The following is a 19,749-nucleotide window of genomic DNA, read 5'->3' as shown; positions in this document are numbered from 1 at the left end:
CTGCTGGCTGCCTTCAGACCCGCTCTGCTCTGACAGAGGGAGAGAGACAGGAGCCGCTGAGGAGACAGGGGGAGGACCTGGGCTACAAGCAGCAGTGGAAATGTGTTTTTTATTTACACTTTCTTATTAAGTTCATTGATTTAAGCTCTGACACACTAAACGTATTATTGTTTTGATTGGATACGGCTACATGAGCATTGATGTTAAATGTAAAATATGTCTGTGGTTGATCGTAGAGAGAGTGGCTAAAGTGCTGCTTAAACATAACCATTATTATGAATTGTGTTGTTTCTTGTAAACACAGTCGTCCATAGTGTGTGTTTTTTTGCCATTGTAGTAGCATAAAAGTAAGTTAAAGCATTACAGTATTATGTGTTTCAGTATACTAAACCCTATATTTTCACTTTTTTGCACACAAGTTATATTAAGGTGTGCTTGTTAAGTATTAATAAGGTTTTAATAAGGATTAATAATGCTTATAAAGTATTAACACACTGCTTATTATACTTTTATCTGTTCACAAACTAGGCCATTAACCCTGACCTTAACTCTAAAATAATTAATAATACACACCTTAATCTAAAGCGATACCCAATAGTCTTTACAATCTACTTGTTTTCCAAGGCAAGTAATATTATTTCACATAAGGGACTATACAGAGTTTTTTTTTTTTTTTTAAGCGGCTATACAGAGTTTAAAATGTTTAAATTACGTATTTTCCTCCCCCCATGTTCCAGCCATGTCCCAATGTGTAGAATGAGCCCAGACCTTTTCACCACAACTGCCTCTAAAATCCTGCACTGTCTCGCAAAAAGTTGTTACTTCAGGTCCGAAGTGCCGTCATGCACGAGCTTAAAGGAACAGGCCACCATTTTTCTGAGATATGTTCTTGCCTGAGCTTAGACGAGTTGATACTTACCTGTCTGGTCTTTGTGCGTGCCCTCAGTCACGCAAAACGACCAAAGACATTATTAGCATTTGGCCTCTCCCAATGTATTCCTATAGCTTCAAAGGGGGGGTGAGATGAACTAATCTGTGGTAAAAACTCATGTAAACATGCCAGTGATACCAAACGTACGGCTATTGTTCGGCTCAACGCAGACAGTGCTATTTCTGCAGTGGGTTATCGAAATACCGTGTTTTGGAAAAGGACCAAATGTATTTAAACCTCACTTAATGCAAAGCAGCAACATCTCCATGGAGACAAGCTGGTGATGTCCCGCTTGCAGCAAAATTCTGGTCTGGTTTGAGGATGAGCCGTCTCACAGTCAAAGACACGTATTTCTAGAGATGTTTCTCACAAAAAAAGAAAAAGAAAAAACAAACAAAAAAACGTGTAATCAATAAAAGCTTATATTTTACACTTTGTAAAATGCAGCTTTAAGCTTAGATTTAGTGTATGTCTACCAACCCTACACTAGCAACATTAACGTGAAAGATACAGTAGCTAAAGTCCTTGACATCAGCTCTTAAATTTGCCCAGTCTTCAATGCCTCCCAGACGTGTCTTGTAATTTCTTGTGTTTTGGCGCTAGTGACTGTGCACTTTGTTGATGGCTCTCTATAAAACACGTCCAGCAGCCTCTGGGGGAGTTATTTGGAGAGCTCATGGCCCAGTGATCCATTTCTCCATAATGCTGCGCGATGTGTCAGCGCTGTCTCCTTGTCCCGAAACAGACCCAGTGAGCATGTATTTAATGGCTTCATTCAGTCATTAAAGTGTGTACTGTTTCATCTTAAATTCACTCACCCAACTGGCAACAAACAAGCGATAAATGCAATGCCATGAAGTTTCCACGTATATTTTGTTGACGTGACGCTTTTATTATTCATTTATGAATAATTTGAAGTTTCATCAAAACCATTGATGCCAAACTTGTTTTATCTACGTTTTATTGCTGTTGCTCTAATACTGTACATTTATGTGAAGAGACCCTAGAATTTCATAGTGTGTGTCTGCCCTCTACTGGTCTGCACTGTGTAGTACAGCGATGACCCAACAGTTACTAAAACCTGGCTTTTCTTTTCGTTGTTTTCATTTTTTTTATTGTGATATATTTTAAGCTCTTTACTTTTTGTTATAATAAGAACTTTAAAGGATGTTGACGTCATATAGGCTTTGCACATAAAATATCATGATTTGTTCTGCAAATTGAGTAGACTTATTCATGTATAAATCAATCTTCTTAGTCATCTAATATGAATAAGTTACATGCTCTGCATTGCTGAAAATAAAATGGTTTCTGAACCTCTCAAACCCCACCTGAACCGGGCACATTTTCTCCAGTTTAGCTTTACCCAAATTTACAAGCTTCTTGGAAAAAAAAGCAACAAAATAGCAACGAAAACGCGGATGAAAGCGCAACAAAATTGACAAAAATGCAAAAAAAGAAGCTACAAAAGAGTGACAAAAACGTGCCCGCAAAGCAGTAATATTATAACAAAAAAAATGACTAAAGAGCGACAAAAAGATGACAAACCTGTCACTAAAACTTAACAAAAAGTGACAAAAATGTGGCCAATCCAGGACAAAAAAGCACAGGAAACATGACAAAAAGAGACAAAAACACTTCAAAAATTAAAAAAATAAAATAACGTGGCGACAATACCAACGTCAAATGAGGCATTACACTGTTGCTCTCCAGTCGAGAAGCTATTAGATTTGGATAAAGCTGAACTGGAGAAAATGTGCTCTCTTAAGGCTGTGGTGCCTGATTTTTTCTGTTCAAACTGTGACATTTTTAGTCTTGGCACAAACTTGTTTCTAGCTCTCATTATCCCTCCTGCACATCAGAATTGTTCAAGCAATTAAGGCTAAGGCTAAGGCTAAGGTTAAGGTTAAGGTGAAGGTGAAGGTGAAGGTGAAGGTGAAGGTATACTTTATGTAGTGATATTCATTCTCTGCATTTGACCCGTCCTCAATGCCGCTGGGGTGACCTGTAGGAGCAGTGAGCACCTGGCTGGGGGATTCACCTATTGTACATGTTTTTGTTGGTGGGGAAACCGGAGTACCCGGAGGAAACCTACTTGCTTACTGTATATGTTTCACGCTTTGGACTACCCCCATAATAAATTGCACTGATTTAGATTCTACTTCCATCTTCCATCGCTCAATAAACATTTAAACCATGCGACACGGTCTGTTTTTTACTGTGTGGCAAAAATACATTTACTTTACAACAACAAGAAGTCAAGTACCCTCAGCTTTGATATTTGGTTCCCCATGTTGTCCAGCAGATGGCAGCACTTCCATGCGCTCTCATTTGCACAGAGCTGGCGCTGCATCAGTTGTCAGACAGTGAATGAATGTTGAAGTGTGAGATTTCGCCGTCTTTAATAAAACATCAGTGGCTTGTGTGCGTGCAGCAACTGTAGAACACCCAGAATCAAAGCGAGACATGCTGTTCTTTTATGCATGTTGTGCTCAGTATTTTGGGAGTTTGCATGGTGTTCCTGTTTGTGTCGGCTCTCTGGAATTTTCCATTGAGGTAGAGGTTTTTTTCAAATATCATCAAGTCCAGTCGATTCTGATGCTCACTTTGATGATCTGAAGAACTGGTTATAATTGCCGTTAGTGAAGAGATAATACTTTAGCAGGCAGTAAAACAACAATGGGCAAACACAAAGTAAATGTCAGTGTTTTTCCTCCTGCCAGGTGGTTTATCTCCTTGATTCATTTCTGTAGTTCCTCATAGTGAACACTTCATGACATGACCACTTGACCACAGTGCACCCTGTAGCACTACTTTCTAATTTCTCCCCGACCCCTAACAGAAAGAAGCAGAAGATACCACAAATATGTATATAACATCACTGACGAAAATGCAAAATGAAATACTAACCCACTAACCGACAAATTTGATAAGACCAAGTTCTTTCAAATTTATGCATCTTAGGTTTTGCATTCCATATATGTGTGTATTTTTGTACTCTCCTAAACACACCGCACCCACTTTGTTGAGTGTCACTGAGCGTTAAGTGCAGAGGTTGAGAGCTCTCTGTGTAAATGGGCTGTAGATTGTGTAATAAAAATAGAGACAGGAAGTCCATCTCATCTGATTCGCCAATGCACCATACAGTCTCAGTTTCATGTTTCACCATTTTAACTATTCACACAATAATCAATCAATCAATATTTCCTCAGTCACCGAGCATAATTGCCTCTGTCCTTTTTTTTTCTTCCCTTTTTTTGATATAAAAACGTATGTCTAAACATTTTTTATGATGTTCCAAAGTGTGCTTTTTTCCCCTTCTTTTTAAACATGACTTACGCTTAATCAATTATGCAACGAGTCAAACAATTTATTTATAAAGCCCTTCAACAGTCAAGGTTATCAAACAACAAACATAAAAACTGTTGTAAGTTAAACAATGAAACAAGCGTCAAAAGTGTCACTGATTTACTCGGTGTTTAAAAGTCTGAATATACACTGTAGATACATTAAAAAAAAAAAAAACAGAAGGTTTTGAGCAGGGATAAAACAAAGGGTCAAAGTCAGGGATTGTCCTCGTGTCAGGAGGCAGTTTGCTGGACCTGATTTATTTCTAGTTGCAGGAATAAATCTGTTTAGTGCATTGTAAGAGCAGCCTGTTGTTGTCATCGTGCCATAACGGTAAGGCTCCTATAAAGGCAGTGAAACAGGCTTTTAAACTTTTCCTTGTGAAGAATCAGGAGGTTGTTATGAAAGTTAGTAGTTTACACCACAACTAACAGTTTAAATGTGTCATGCACCCTCTTTCATTGAGGGCACAGATCCTTTCATAAGTATTTAGCAACAGTCTAATAGTAAAAGAATTCAAAAGTTAGTTCTGCTCATATTTCACTATTAAGTAACAAATGACAACATTCTGGGGGTAAATCTAGATTATTCAGAGCATATAATTCTTAACACTTTAGAGATTTTGTCCATCTCCATTAATTAATTAATTAATTAAGTAAAAACTGCTCATCTCTGTAGTTTAGACCAGTGATTCTCAACTGGTGGGTCGGGGCCCAAAAGTGGGTCATGGCACAAGTTTCTGTGGGTCATGAGCCTTTCCCTGGAACGTTTCTTCCAAAATTTATTATATCTATGAAAAAGTAATCTGTCGGTCTGTTCAAATGCTCCGCTTGCGTTCATCATGATGTCAACCTTTTAGGCTTTTCTAATGCTTATTTAACAGTCATTTTTCATTTGGTTTGCAGCTTGTCTTCCTGGCGTGCTGCTGGGTCCCGACGCAAAATCAGTTGAGAACCACAAGTTTAGACCAATGGGATTTTAACTGTGAACTGCATACAGTATTGCAGTTCATATAAAATCACAATTCAGTATTTGCCTTTATAACCTTGCCTTTTCTGCAAACCTGGGCACTGTAATAACTCCCTAACCATATAGCCATGCTCATACAATCACACACTGCATCTACACAGCAATTTGACTAATCCAACACCTTAATTCCCCTTAATTTCGTGTCAATTAAATCCCACTGCATTCCCAAAGACAAGTGCTTCCACCTGTGTTCCTCCATTTCCCGCCTTTTCACTCTCCCTCTCTCCCTCTCTCCCTCTCTCCTTCCGTGTCGCCTCTCCTCGCGTCACATGATCCACAGTGAATTGAGAGACGTCGAGTGGGTTTCGCCAGCTGGTGCCTTTGCCTGCCACAATATCGCAGTAAAACTGAATGTGCTGAGACATATAGTGCCTGTGTGCCAGGCTCTCAAGTGCCCTCCAAACGCACCCACTGCAGTCGACACACAGCGCTCCACCCATGTCCCAGACCTGTGAATCATTTACCTCATCCTTCGTTGGCATCATCAGAGATCGGGGGGTCTTCACCATTTTTCAGGCCAAATCCATTAAACCGAGATGCCGCGAGGACCCCTGACTTTTATTCTGTGTCTCCAATTAGCTTTCTATTTATGAGGGAGATTGTGTTTGATAGTTTTATGTATAAGCTAAGTCGTGATCCCTTATTGTGCCTCTGAGCCCCCTGAGGGTCACAACTCCATGTCCAAGAACCCTGAGATACTATGGCCAAGTTTTAACCATCCTAGAGCTGAACTTTATAGCTGGTGTCAAAAGGCCTTTTACCACTTCCGACTTGGTGCTATTGCGTGCCAGGCAAGGGCCGATCTGAGCTCTTTCCGGAACCGTCTCCCCCACCTGGGCCAGATCGAGGATTGCTGATGCTAACGTGAAGAGACTGCAGGCCTCTGATTTGTGAAGCGAAGACAGCTTTCTGAAACAGGCATGTCATACTTGATCATGCCACATGGCACTTCCGTCGACTCCATCGATAGACGCCGGGCTATTTGTCCTCAGTGTTTACCTACTGGCCCACATACTTCGCTTTATTGTAGCTGCCTTCATTATAGTTCAGTGTTTCTTGTATTGTGTTGCCTTCTTTGCCCCCCCAATGCTTAATGCTATGTTACAGAAGCAGAAACGGAAGTGCGGAATAGAGTTAAGCCACATACTGTGCCCTGAACCATGTACGTATACAATTTCTCCTGTCCTGTTACTATACAATAGGAAATATAGCCACTTTCTTCATAACATCTATTGCAATGACAAAGAATTCAGGTAGTATAAACAAAGTGGCTAATTTAACACTAATACCACAAATGTATCATTACAATAGGTTTGGTACAGGAAAGGTCATACACTTGAAAGTGGAGTGATCTCGAGGCCTGATTTTTGGAGGTTCGTTGGGGTCAGAAAGAGCTTGGCTATAACGATGTCTCCAATCACAGAGGCAGCCAACCCATCTGAAGCCTTACAGACAGGTCAGCAGTGCGCCTGTTATTTAAGAGCAGCTTATACGTCTTATTTCCCCCCCTTAACCTTTCCTTCGCTCTGACAGCAGTGGTCTGTTTCTGTTGTATCTGATCGTATTTGCTTTATAGGCTCAGCTGAAATATTCTACATACCCAATAAATGTATAAAATCTCACTGTCCCAACAACTTTACACTTTATTATGGAAAGACATTATATAACTAGTAACTTAGACACTCAGGTGGTGCAAAATAGACAGGAAATGTGCAATCAAGTAATAGTAACTACTAAGGTGTCTTATAAGTGCTGGTTGTATCTAAGGACACAGATTTTATTTTCATATTTTCAGAGTCGTTGACAGTAACAGTTGCTGCACTTCCTTGTTCATTGGTGATTGATCTAAGGAGCAAGAAAAAGAAAAGTTTTGCTCCATCCCCAAACAAGAGCTTTGTTCACGCCGTGTCTGCAGGCTCTGACTCACACCGTGCGGTCCAACACAACACGGTGGACATGGAGGAGACAGAAGGAGGACAGGTGCAGCTGCCTGAGTGTGAGTCAGTGATGTTAAAAGTAGCAAAGGGTGAATCTCCGCAGCTGAGAGGATCTTCGTGTAAAGTCAAGGGACATCAGTCCGTCTGGCAAAAGGCAGACGAGTGAGACTACTTCCTACTTTGTAAAACTTCTTTAAGCTGCCACATTCTGTTGAGCCCTGCATTATTGTTGTTGAGGTTGTGTTGTTTGTTTCATTCTCATCCATTCGTCTGATTCTCAAAAGATGTGAAGTGGTGCTCCAATGTTGTTGTTTTTTTTCTTCTTCACTTTTCCCCCCCGCTAAATTCTGTTTGACTCCCTACTTTTTATTAGCTGACAGCTAATTGTTTTGCAATATTGTGCCAGAGGGTGAGTGAGATATTAGGGTTGGATGACATTTGCTTTTTCTTCCTATAAAACATGACACTGCTATGCTAAAGTATTAAAAGCTTGGCGCTCCTTTTGACATTCTCTGTAGGTTTGAGTCAACAATTTGCTGAATGTCTCTACCCAACCTTCACCCCCTTTGTTCTGCCCTGTCCCAAAAAAGAAAAAGCACTTAATGTACAAAAAGAATTCTGCATCTTTTATGTTAACTTTTCTTTTCACATGTCCAGTGAGAGCAATTTCTCCAGTTCGATATTGACTAGAGCTTACAGCCTATAGGCCGCCTCATTTGAAAGCTAAGAACTACAAAACTAATCTAAGCTTCTTCCTCCTGTTTTTATCTGTTTTTTGCTGATTTTTTTGGCATGATCACAAAAAAAAAAAACATATTGTGGCCAAAAAAAGGAATGAAAACATGACAAAAACTTGCCAAAAATACACAACAAAAACATGCGAACAAAAACAAGGGAGACTCCAGTAAACGCTAGTCGAGGCGCTTTTATATTTGGGTAAAACCGGAGAAAATGGGCTTGATTAAAGTGGGGGTTAAAGGGTTAAAAAGCTGTAAATATGGCATCAATGTTTAACCAAACCTCGATATTGCTCATTTGCCGCAGTAAATAAGCTTTTTAGGCCCCCCCTGCAACCACTGTTGCTTAAAATACACTTTCCTCCTTCTTAAATTCGCAGCTCCTAAAATAGCTCTGAGATGAACCGATGATCCCAGAATGGAAAAGCAGGAGGTGAAGTCATTAATTAGCGGCTAATCCTAATACAGTCATTAATTCTACCTCAGAAAGTCTGTGCCATCTGCTCTGCCTCATATCTTATCTTGTTTTAATAATTGCACTTGCGGACATGCCCTTTTGCTCCAAACGGTGCCATTGATTCGTCAAAGTCACGTGAAGAAAACAAGAAATCCATGGAGTCCAGGGGTTGCCATAACAACGATAATGGCTTTTAATTCAGAGCCACGGACGGAGGGGAGCGGGGCAAACATGGACGGGCTCACACTGTGTGTAAATAGTGGGGAAATTACGCAAGGGAGCCGAGTGTGGAGACGGATCACTATATTAAAAATGCAGTATGCACATTCATGTTCGTAACATTTTTCAAATCTGCATTATATAGTTCAATTCAGTTCAATTCATATTCATTTAAATTTAAACTCTTCCCCCAGTTCGACCTTACCTAAATCTAAAAGCTTCTTCAAAAAAAGCATCAAAAGAGCGACAAAAATGCAGCAAAGCAGGTGACAAGAAGTGACGAAAAAGCACCCAAAACCTTAGGACACACACACATTGTTCCATTATTTAAACAGAATATATTTGTTACAATATATTTCTTTCATTTCATTTCATTTCATTTCATAAGTATGCTTAATTTAAAACCTTTTGCGCAGATGTATGCTCAGTCCATGAGATACAGATTTCATATTTGGGGCAAGAGTCCTCCAACAAGTCTCCGCCGACCGCCGGACAGACCCTAAAGCATACACAGACATGTTTTGGAAGGTGCTGGTGCTCCTGCCTTGGAGCCTATTAAAGGGGCTAGATGCAAGTTCCCCATTTTATACTCACTACTGCCACCTCAGGTCATACGTTTAACTGCACCTTCTATATTAAGCTCGTCCATGACGGGACTTCGGACCCGAATTAACACCTTTTTGAGTGACAGTGCAGGATTTTAGAGGCAGTTGTGGTGAACAGGTCTGGGCTCATTCTACACATTAGGACATTGTTGGAACATGTAGGGGGATGGAAATACTTAATTTTAACACTTTTAAACTCCATATAGTCCCTTTAAATGAATGCATGTTATTTACAGTTACAGATATCTTCTGTAACTGTAACTGCTATCCCCAAATTACTCACATCATCGCATTAGCTTTCAGTCGAGAAGCTTTTAACTTTTAATGTGCTTGATTTAAGGTGGGGGTTAAGAGGCCTATACCTGATTTTGAACCCTCTTTGTCAATATGCAATGAAAAAGGTAAACCCCTTGTATTCACATAAACTCTTTGGGTTGACCAAACACAATGTATGGGGCAAAAAGAATTTTACACTACAAAAAGTAAAAAAATAAAAATAAAAAAAAGTCAGGTATAGCACCTTTAAGCAGAGGCCTATTTTGAAAGTCAATCATCTCATAAACTGTTTCAGAAAAAGCCACTTACAAAGCATAAACTTGTGATTGATTCATGTGAGATGAATCAATCTAAATGATTCTGTAACTTGTAACTTAAATCTCAGTGCCTCCCTCCGTGCCTTGTCACTGCATGTTTAGTGACAGAAACAGAGAGGCTTTTCATAAATACCTTTCAACTCATTCCCTGTGGATTCACACGCCCCTCCCCTCTCCTCCTCTGTTCTCCTCTCTTCCTCCTCGCCCGCTCCCGGATAATAATTTGTTACCAGCCGCTGTGGAGAGATCCTATTTATCGGCTAACCCTGTCAGGCTTTTAAGCACTTTATTTTCACATTAAGTCAGAAATACGGCATTCTTCTTGTTCTCTCTACTTTCTTTTTATCTCACACTTTTAATTTGACCGCCTCATCTTGTAACCCAGCCGGAGCGCTCTTAATGACTACGGGGACTGTGGGAAAGCATCTTCAGACGGATAGCCGGACCAATTGGCATGTGAGGCTAATTAATAGATTGCTTTGTTGTGCTGTCACTCCATGCAACCCGTCTGTGGCTCTCCTCACTTTCTCCTGTACAAAGCTGCAAAACAACAACATCTCGGTGCAGGGAAAAAAAAAAAAAAAAAAAAACACACACCACCACCTGCCACTCAAGACTGCCATAGCCTCTCCCGTAGTATCTCACATGCACGCTCGAGCACGTGCGGACCAGCCTGCAATTCCCCCCCCGGCCAATCGAAAGGCCGGCCTGCAGGGAGGGGGCGGAGTCCGAGTGCAGCTGGGTGATTGACAGGCAGCGCCCTACAGGTGGAGGGGAGAGGAACAAGGAGTGAGGAGGGAAGGAGAGGAGAGGAGAGGAGAGCAGCAGTAGCAGCAGCGGACTTGCACTCTCATCTCCCTATTACCCACCTTGAGAGCAGACAGACTGTAGCTGTCCTTGCCCACAGCCTTGTACACTACTTCTCCTCCTTCCACAACGGCACAAGGATGAGCCAGTGCAGGAAGAGATGCAAGAGGCAGCTCACCAAAGTGGCTCGCTATTTCTACCGCTTTCTCATGGGGACGCTCACTCAAGGTAGGAAAGCAAAACTTCTCCCAAAGGTTTCCGCTGATCCCCTCAGAAGACTGCAGTTGTTTGGGAAATCCTGAGTAGAATTGTGTGTTATGGCCCTACTTTATTTTGAGTCATATCTTGTTTTAAAATTGTGTCCAGCTGAGGTATGTCTTTCATCTTCAGACAGTGAGCTATGGACGCTGGACATCAAAGCACTCAAGCACACACAAAACTCAATGCATGAGGAGTATGTGCAATAGTTATGCCACTTTCATGACGACTTGGAAACAAACTCATTAAAGCTCTGACTTTGTTTAGACTGTTTGAAATACTGCAGGTAAATTAGCTTTCCTTTCATAAAGTTCTGTGTAGCTTTTTTATTTATCTTTCTTTTTCATGTTTAAGTCTAGCCCCCCACGGTGAGTAAGTATGCGCACTCCACCGCTCTTGGAAATCTTAAAGCTTTTATAGCACCATCTATCCCTGCTACAGTACGTGCTCTCAACTGTAAGTCTTTCCATACACTTGAAAATGCAAATCCTTGAGGAAGTCTGAGTTAAAGTCCGCTTTGATGGTCTTATGCACAATTGTCTGTCTAAGCTCAAAGCCTGAACATGGCCTTTTGACAACCTGCTGCTTGCTCCCCCCGGTCTTTTCTTTTGTGACTTATGGCAGTGGTGCAGCAGCAGCTGGAGGGCAGACACGAGTGTGCATAGGTTTTGTATTGAATGGAGTTGACGCTCGGAGGAGGAGATAAGCTGTGTTTAGATGACCTTGTCAACAGGAGCGAGTGTGAATGCTAATGTGACACAGGCTCCGCTCATCTCCACCTCTCACCTCCTCTCCTCGTTATCTGCTCACTCTTTGACATCGGCAGTGCTTCCTGTTCATGCCAAAGGAATCGACAGGGAAACATGTGGCTGTGTCTCTGACGGGCACACAGATCACTGGACATGTTATGAGGAGCCGCTCTTCAAACTGTACTAATGGAAAATAATCTTCCATCCTCTAACATCTACAGATGACTGATCACTTTAATTTTCTGTACAGTAAAATAGAAATAAGAATACAAAGTTATGTGTCTAATATTGTAAATACAGCTATGTCAAAATTGTGTATTTTGTCACATAATCATCATTAACCATAAATAGATGCTACTGTCAGCAATTGAACCATTGACATTTTGTCCCTAGTGTGGGACTGTTTGGGCCAACAAAATACAGTTTGCATAATCCATATCTTTGGTGTGTTTGTAAATCCTACTAAAAACTAGAATAAAACCAAAGAAAGTAGAGGCTTAAAAAAGCATCTGGTGTGAGGTCATCTGTGAAACAAGAGACCAAACGTCCTCATTTCAAATCACCCAGTCCAGGTGACAACTTTGAAAAACTCTGCTATAAGGGAAAGTCTTGGATGACAAACACACCAAAGAAAATTGAGCATTGGACAGCTGTGAATAAATTCATTAAAATATTCATAATTTCAAATGAGTGTAATAGGTTTGTTAATCATTATTAACATGGAAGCAGTAATTGAATATTACAATAATACTCTCAAATCATATTACATATTTTGCCTAACATTTAAGTCAATTACTGAGGTAGTTAGCACATTATTTGTTGCAGATTAGGGGATACATGGCGGGTTGTGAGAAACTATAGCATGTGATGTGTTTGCTGCCTCATTCTGGTGCACCAACCGAGCCAGACAGACACATTAACAGCATTAACGTAATACAAGCTCCACTGCATCCTGAGCTTTCAAACTGACCTTGTACAAAAAAAAACACACAGTTTACTCCGTCTCTTAGCCTCTGCTGCATCTCCTCTCCATAAAGTATTTATTGAAAATATTGTGTCTTTTTGTGGGCTTGTTCAAATACACAACCGTAAGTTTACTCAGGAAGGGGTTACCATGACTACTGGCTCCTGCGTGTCTGCTCCTCCAATGGGGAGACTGAGAGCGAGATGCTAGCTGTATAATGGTTTGCAGCTTCATAGAGATTTCATCAAGGCCATTCAGAGTCTGGTATTTAAATTTTGGAGCGCACAGAGATGCTGGTGCCGTCTCTGAGTTCACTGTGTGAGACAGAAGTGGAGCTGTGTGAGGCTAACGGCCATGGGGGCGGATGGCAGGAGGTTAATTGGTGCTTTTTCCACCTAACTGGATGAAGTCAGTGACCCTTGTGATGCTCTGCAGTGGTTCTGGGTTGGTTCTTGGTCTGCCAGTAATTAACTGTGTCAGTTTCTATTCCCTGTCATGCCACCGCAAGCCTGTACATAGACAACAGAGTGCTCTCTCTTTGAATTTGACATTACACACTTGGGACCATTTCATTATATCATAATAACTATTGTATATTTTTTAAACTTTTTATCTGAAAACAACATACCTCTGTTTGCTCTTAAATAGTTCCTGTAACACTGCTATGCAAAGATAGAGTGAGTGAGTGAGTGAGTGAGTGAGTGAGTGAGTGAGTGAGTGAGTGAGTGAGTGAGTGACTGAGTGACTTCCGTCAGTCTACCTCAGGACAGCTGTGGCTACAATAGTAGTTACCACCACCAAGTATGGAGTGAATTATTACATGTTTATTATGCATTAAAACCAATGCACTATTATTATTGCAAAAAACAGAACCCTTTCATTGATTTTATTGTGCAGACACGACATAAGGTCAGTTTCTGTGTGAATAAACCCAGTAATTACAGGGATATTAAGCATAAACCAAGTCAAAACATTTTCACTTCCCCGAAAGCCTCGTGGGTAAAGACTGGGTAAGCTATGAACTCATTTTGTTTGCCTTGGCATTGCTTTTGTTATTTAAACCAAGACGGTGTACCCTGAAGTGCCTTGTTCAGAATTTAGTCAATAGTTTATTGTCACAGTGAAGTGTAGTAAATAGCAACACACAGGGCTGTTTCGTGTCCCTCTCGCTCCGCTGTCCACACTCCTGACACTGTCTGAGTCTGGAGATGTGCCTTTGACAGCAGAGCATCTCCATGTGTGATGGTTTCAACAAGTAAATTAGATCTGAAAAGCACTGTGCTTTGGAAAAGATACCCGTAAGGAGCAGGTGGCAGCTGTGCCGATCCTTCTGCAGATGTGGAGCCAGGCTAATGGTCAGAATCACCTGGCTGGAGGATTGTGCATAATTTCAGTTGATAGAGGAAATTGGAGTACCCGGAGTATCGAGTTATTAGAGTTTTATTCTGCAGAGGGACTTGAATTAATGAGAGTTGTCCTTTTAGTGGTTATTCAGTAAGTGCACAATGCATTCAAGTAGATGCCCTTTATGTGAGGGCACCTACACTCACACATACGTCCTCTTTCCCTCACGGTGCCCAGCAGGAGCTTCAGGAAATGGCCTCATCCATTTGGTGGTTGGGGGCAGGTCTCATTTGTTATGGCTTTGACAGTTTGCTAAATGAAACTGGATGTTAATCTTCCAGCAGAGGCCATTAGCACTCCGTACCGTCTAATTAATGACCAGTGATTACATTCAAAGACATGCCGCTTCTCCGTTCACCACTTGCTCTTTCTGTAGAGAACTATTTACAGTATTTTACTACCTGTAGGCCAGAAATCAATTGACAATGCTCTACAATAGGTTGCGATTGAGATGGTGCATTTAAGGTACTTTATTGTTTCCCTGGGGAAGTACATGTGCCCTGTTTTTTATGGTAAATGTTCTCAACTAATATGGCGCTTTTCTACCTTCATTAGGCTCTAAAAGCTTTATAGCAAGGAAACAGTCACACATTCACACACCAAAGTACGCAGACACTGGAGGCAAGGAGGGTGAAGTGTCTTGCCCAAGGACACGACAACAGTGTGAAGTATTTTAGCCATCCTTCATCTCCGGATCTTAAGTTAGGTCTTGTCAGGACAATCTAGCTGGAGGTCTTATGCTATTGTCCATGTTTTGTTTTGATGGGGAAACACACCGCACTTGGAAACAGCGTGTTTTCAGCTTTGTAGCAGATATTGAAAGAATTTATCAACTTTACAAATTTACATGATTTATTTATTTTAATCATACATCAGTGTAATACAAACTTCATTTTCACTCTTGTTGTATTTTTATTTGTGGCCCTTGTCCTTTGATGCGTTACCAAAGAGATCGAGTTATGAATACAAGCACGGACAGTTGGAGCTCTGGCTTGAAGAGGCTGCTCTTCTCTCACTCTCTGTGGAAATGTGAGCTGTGTTTACAGCCTGTTTACACTTCTGCTCATTTGATTAGGAACTCATTACCATGCCACACTCACGACTGCCCTGAACACTGCGCTGACTCACAGTAAAACCAAATAGACAGGGCATCAAGGGTCATTTCAGAATGACTCCTATTATTTCCCATATTTATTGGTGAAACCTGTACACAGTGCTCGAGTAGAACTTAAATAATGGCCAAAGTTGATACAAAAAAGTACTTACAGCTTTAAAGTTCTAGCTACAATTCAGATTTGGTTCAGCTTCATCATAACATACAGTCTTTACAGGCTGCATTTGACGACAGCTACAGTGTTGACATCAAATGTTGGAAAAGGTCCCCAGATATTTGCAAGTAGGAACAATCCCCACTTTCTTATTATGAATGCTCTCAAGCTGAAACTTTTTACAGTCTGAAATATATATAAAAAGTTTCTTTTATTTTTACATTTAAATCCAAGAAGTGCCTGTCACACCTAGTAAAGTTAGAGAATGCCATGCTCAACGAGAAGCGACAGTAAGGCTGTGTCATCAGAGAATTTAACCAGGTACCTCTGACAATTATTTGTAAGAAGTGTGAATAAAAGTGGAAACAGCACGTACCAGAGGGCATGCACAGTCAGACTGGCTCTAGTAATATGACAATACCTCTACCTGTTTTTTTATTCCTTACCATTGTTGCGATTGTTTGTGACCGCGCATTTACTCAAATGAAAAGCATAATTTAAACAACAAAAGGATCTATGGTTTGAAGTGCTGTTTGTAAAGTTCTCCTGAATCCTCTTCAAGTAGAAGCAATCACCTGCAGAAACAGAAGTATTTCACCTTTTATTGTTGATGCAATCTCGTTACAATTGTCCATCAAACACTTTCCTGCTGTTTATTTCACTTTTTCAATGAACGTCAATTATAAAACCCCAGTGACATGAATAAAACATACCACTGTGTGAAAACCAAGCTGCGAGTGGCTCGTGCTGAGCGCTGGTCTTCTTTATATTCTCGGTGAGTGTTTGTGGAGAGGAGTGAGACATGCCCCAGTGTGAGGTAATAGCAGTCACAGTGGGGCGTGGGAGGGGCTTGTTCATTACAGGATGGTACTTCACTTACTCACAGTGTCTTTTGGGCTTCTCCCTGTGGTGAGATGTGAGCCACACTGAGCCACATGTCTTATGTCACTGCCTAATGCAATATCAATGAATCTGTTGTATTTTACAGTTGTATTTTATTCGTACCACAGCTGCTCTCGACCTTAACACAGCGTCCCTCAGCAGCTTAACAGGAACAGCAAAGATACTGCTACTCAGAAATGTACATGTTTTCATTTCTGATTCAACAGACGATACAAGTTTCTGATGTATTAACAGAAGTTTGTTGGCAGACCTGAAGATTCTCAGAAGTTCTCAATTCCATTGCCATTTCTGTCTGCAGTTTACACCTCGTGAGCCACATGATCACGCTCTACATAGAATAAAATAAAAACTGAAGTCCAAATTAAACTTCTGGCACCAGGTCAGAAGAGGTGAAGGGAGAGAGAAGAGACAGGAGTATTTTTAAGAACCGCCATCATGACGCAAGCATACATGGATCGAGCACACCCTTGTATGTTTGCCTCTTGGATCAAATGGGTTTGTAGACATGTAGTGACGTATTTTCAATCAATGCTTTTTTCACCTTTGGATTTTGTTTTTCTCCTTTGTGCAGCTAACTTACTTTTCTTAATATTTAATCTTTGACCTGTTGTCCAACTTATCCTCAGAAAGTTTGTCAGGATCCGATTTTGTATTTCACTAACTCTATATTCTAATTGGCTCGTGCACTTTCATCTCTCTGTCCTGTCTCTACCCATCTTTCACTTACAATTCACTAATATCTAAAGTCTCTCTGTGCTGCCTCTGTTCTCCCAGCCTTGTCAGAAAGGTGTGAAACATCACCTCTATCCATCATGTGTGTACACGCTCACACGAGACTCACACGTGCTAAAAATAAACTCCTATTAGTAGCAGAGGAGGAGAGAGAGGGGAAAGAGTGAAGTGTGATTCCTGTAAAGTGGAAGAGATTGAACGCCGGATGAGGACACGAAGGACTTGGGGTGCAAAACATTTCTCCAGTTTATTGTGATTTCAAATTGAATATATATATATATATATATATATATATTTTAACCTTTCAAACAAGCTAGATTGCATTAAACTTTTTATAAATGACAGGCAATTTGTCATTTCTGTGGCGGCGCTGTCCGTGGTGCTGAAGTGTTCTTATATTCAAAGAAACACAGCGTCCTCTGTCAGTTTCCTTTAACCTCTCGCTCATCAAACGCTCTGCTTTAATGGAACTTATATTGTGTTGGTTTGATTAGATTTCCTTGTCTGTATAAGAAAGAAAATTTGCTGAGTACCGTGTTTTAAGCTGATAGCTTTTTAGCCAATAAGCTAAAAAGTGTATCAATTAAATTTAAAAAGGCAAACTACTTCTATTAAAACTTGATTACATTATGAAGATGAGAAAATCCATTGGAATGTGCTCACTGTGCAGAAAAGGGGACATTAGAAAAGCATTGTTGTCCTTCAGGTCTGTTCAGTGATGTTTCCTCTGTCCAAAGCAAACTCTTTTGTTCAAGTGTGAACCTCATCAAAGCACAAAATGTATATATTTCTTTTTATTTATAGACTTTGACTCATTTGTGTGAAAAGGCAAATTCCAGTTATTTTTTCTCGATTAATAAGACACTAAGCTGTGTCTTAAAAAAAAAAAAAATGTCAATAGGTGTCAGTAGTAACCCCTGCTCTGCCCCCTCCTCCCCTCACCTGGCTTTCCCCGTCACCCACGCCTCTCACTCCCCTCCACACCATAGACCACGCACTGCTCTGATTGCATTCAATGAGATATGAAAATCTCATTAACCTTGTGTGAAACACACATTTATCAGCATAAAAAATGCATGTAGCAAAGTAAACATTTTGAGACTAACATTCATTTGCTAAAATGCAACTTTCTTGTAAGTCTCTTTTTTGTTTTATGCATTTAGAATATACTTCCATTTAGAACTAAGTTTACAGTGCAGAGCTTTTTTTCCACAACCCTTGAACGCCTCAGCCTTTGGAAAAAAAGACCTGACGGCTCGCTGTAGATATTGGATTATTAAACAAATGGACATTTAATGAGGATTTCAGCTGCATCAGAGCAGGTCGGTCAGATGTTTGTCAGTTTACAGTCTTTTGTAAACTTCAATCATAATGCTGAACACTGTGTTAGCCGCTAACTGTTGTGGCTTCTGCTGCTTCAAACATTTGCGATTTCTGTCTGCACTTGCTTGTGTACATGGTGAGGGGTAGATGAGGGTGAGGGGTGTGTTGGGGGTGTGTGCTTTGAGGTGAGGAAGGTGCGGTGCCAGTCTCCATCTGCAGTACAAAGTTGTCTTGCTGTTTGCGACAGTGGCACATCTAACTATGCAATGTGGGAATGCAACCATGCCGGTCTGGCAAAACAGGATCCTTAGAGTAACTTTAAGTCCATCGACTGCACTAATCCACGAGCCACGAGACATGATGCTTTGGTCCAAACCTTGGACATGATTAATGGTTTGCTCACAGTTCCCAAAAACATTGCCCTGTTTATGTAGAAAACGTTCCTGTTCTGTTGAACGCATTTGTCACACACAGCAGACACAAATGTATGTGTTTATTTATTGATTTTCCAACAAAGTGTACTTTGTATGATGTGAAAAGACTATCTAATTTCCAGATTCATATAAATTGGAAATTGATGATTCATTTTAACTCTTTGCTAAATGCTTTTATGGGCTTGAGATCAATTCCATGTCCAGCCTGTCAATCCATGTAGTTGGACGTTTTAGAATAGATGCCCTTCTTGATACAACTCCTTTAAACTTTTGGAGTTCAGTGGGTGTTTATGATGCAGGGAAATGAGAGGAATAAACAGAAAGCCCCAATAACAATATGAAATCACAGCTAAAGTGACACAGATGGAGCACTGTACATCATAGTGTGTGTCGTCTGGTCTCACACATGACTCTAATATAACTCTTTAATGACTTCTCGTTCCATTTATCAGTTTTCAGGGGGAAATTTCTAGTCTTATTTTGATCAATAATTCATTTTCTAATCATCTCTGTGAAACCAGCCTGTGTCAGAAGACTTTTCTTATAGTGTGTATTTTCATTCCTGGTTGACAGCTTTCCTTTGCCGGTGGATAAATGTACAGCTAACTATAGGCATCATCAAAGTGAGCGTAGCTGTAAATACGGCCCTCGGGGATCATGTCACATCGCCCTTGTTTCATGTAACGATTTTATATTCATGTTATTATTCTGTTTACCCTCAAGAATTCCTGTCCTATTATTGATTAAGCTGAAACCTCATGGATTTCTATGAAGTCTTACTTACTTAATGTAGTTAACACTTACCCCTGAACTAAAAGATTCCCAGTCCATATGCTGTAGATCTGTCTCATATATCCACTCTAAGAAAGCTACATTTTATATGATTTAACTACTTGATATTTAGGAGCTTATGGAAGGGAGTTTTATTTGTAGAGCGACAGTTTACAGAAGGTCTCCCAAAGTGCTTCACAAGAGGCATCTAAAAGAGAGTTTCTACAAAAGGTCACATCAATGTCTCATCACTTGTGACGAAAAGCAGTCTCCGCAGTGA

General features: G+C 40.5%; 1 protein-coding gene across 4 annotated transcripts in view; it reads left to right on the top strand.

The window, feature by feature from the left end:
- LOC306965286 (A-type potassium channel modulatory protein KCNIP2) overlaps window positions 1–19,749 on the top strand; it is a 90,562-nt gene that overhangs the window by 39,068 nt on the left and 31,745 nt on the right. The window contains exon 1 of one of the 4 annotated variants that reach the window (XM_079559587.1): window positions 9,930–10,891. The exons of the other annotated variants lie outside the window; for them this stretch is intronic. Within the exon in view, the coding sequence (XP_079415713.1) occupies window positions 10,804–10,891 (88 nt within the window). The 5' untranslated portion in view covers window positions 9,930–10,803. Of the gene's footprint in view, window positions 1–9,929; window positions 10,892–19,749 lie in introns of those variants that run through there. 4 annotated transcript variants of the gene reach the window in all.

Source organism: Gobius niger (genome assembly GCF_951799975.1).
Source record: "Gobius niger genome assembly, chromosome: 7".
NCBI classification, from domain to species: domain Eukaryota; kingdom Metazoa; phylum Chordata; class Actinopteri; order Gobiiformes; family Gobiidae; genus Gobius; species Gobius niger.
Note: the sequence above shows the minus strand (reverse complement) of the source record. Positions and strands in the feature narration are given on the sequence as shown.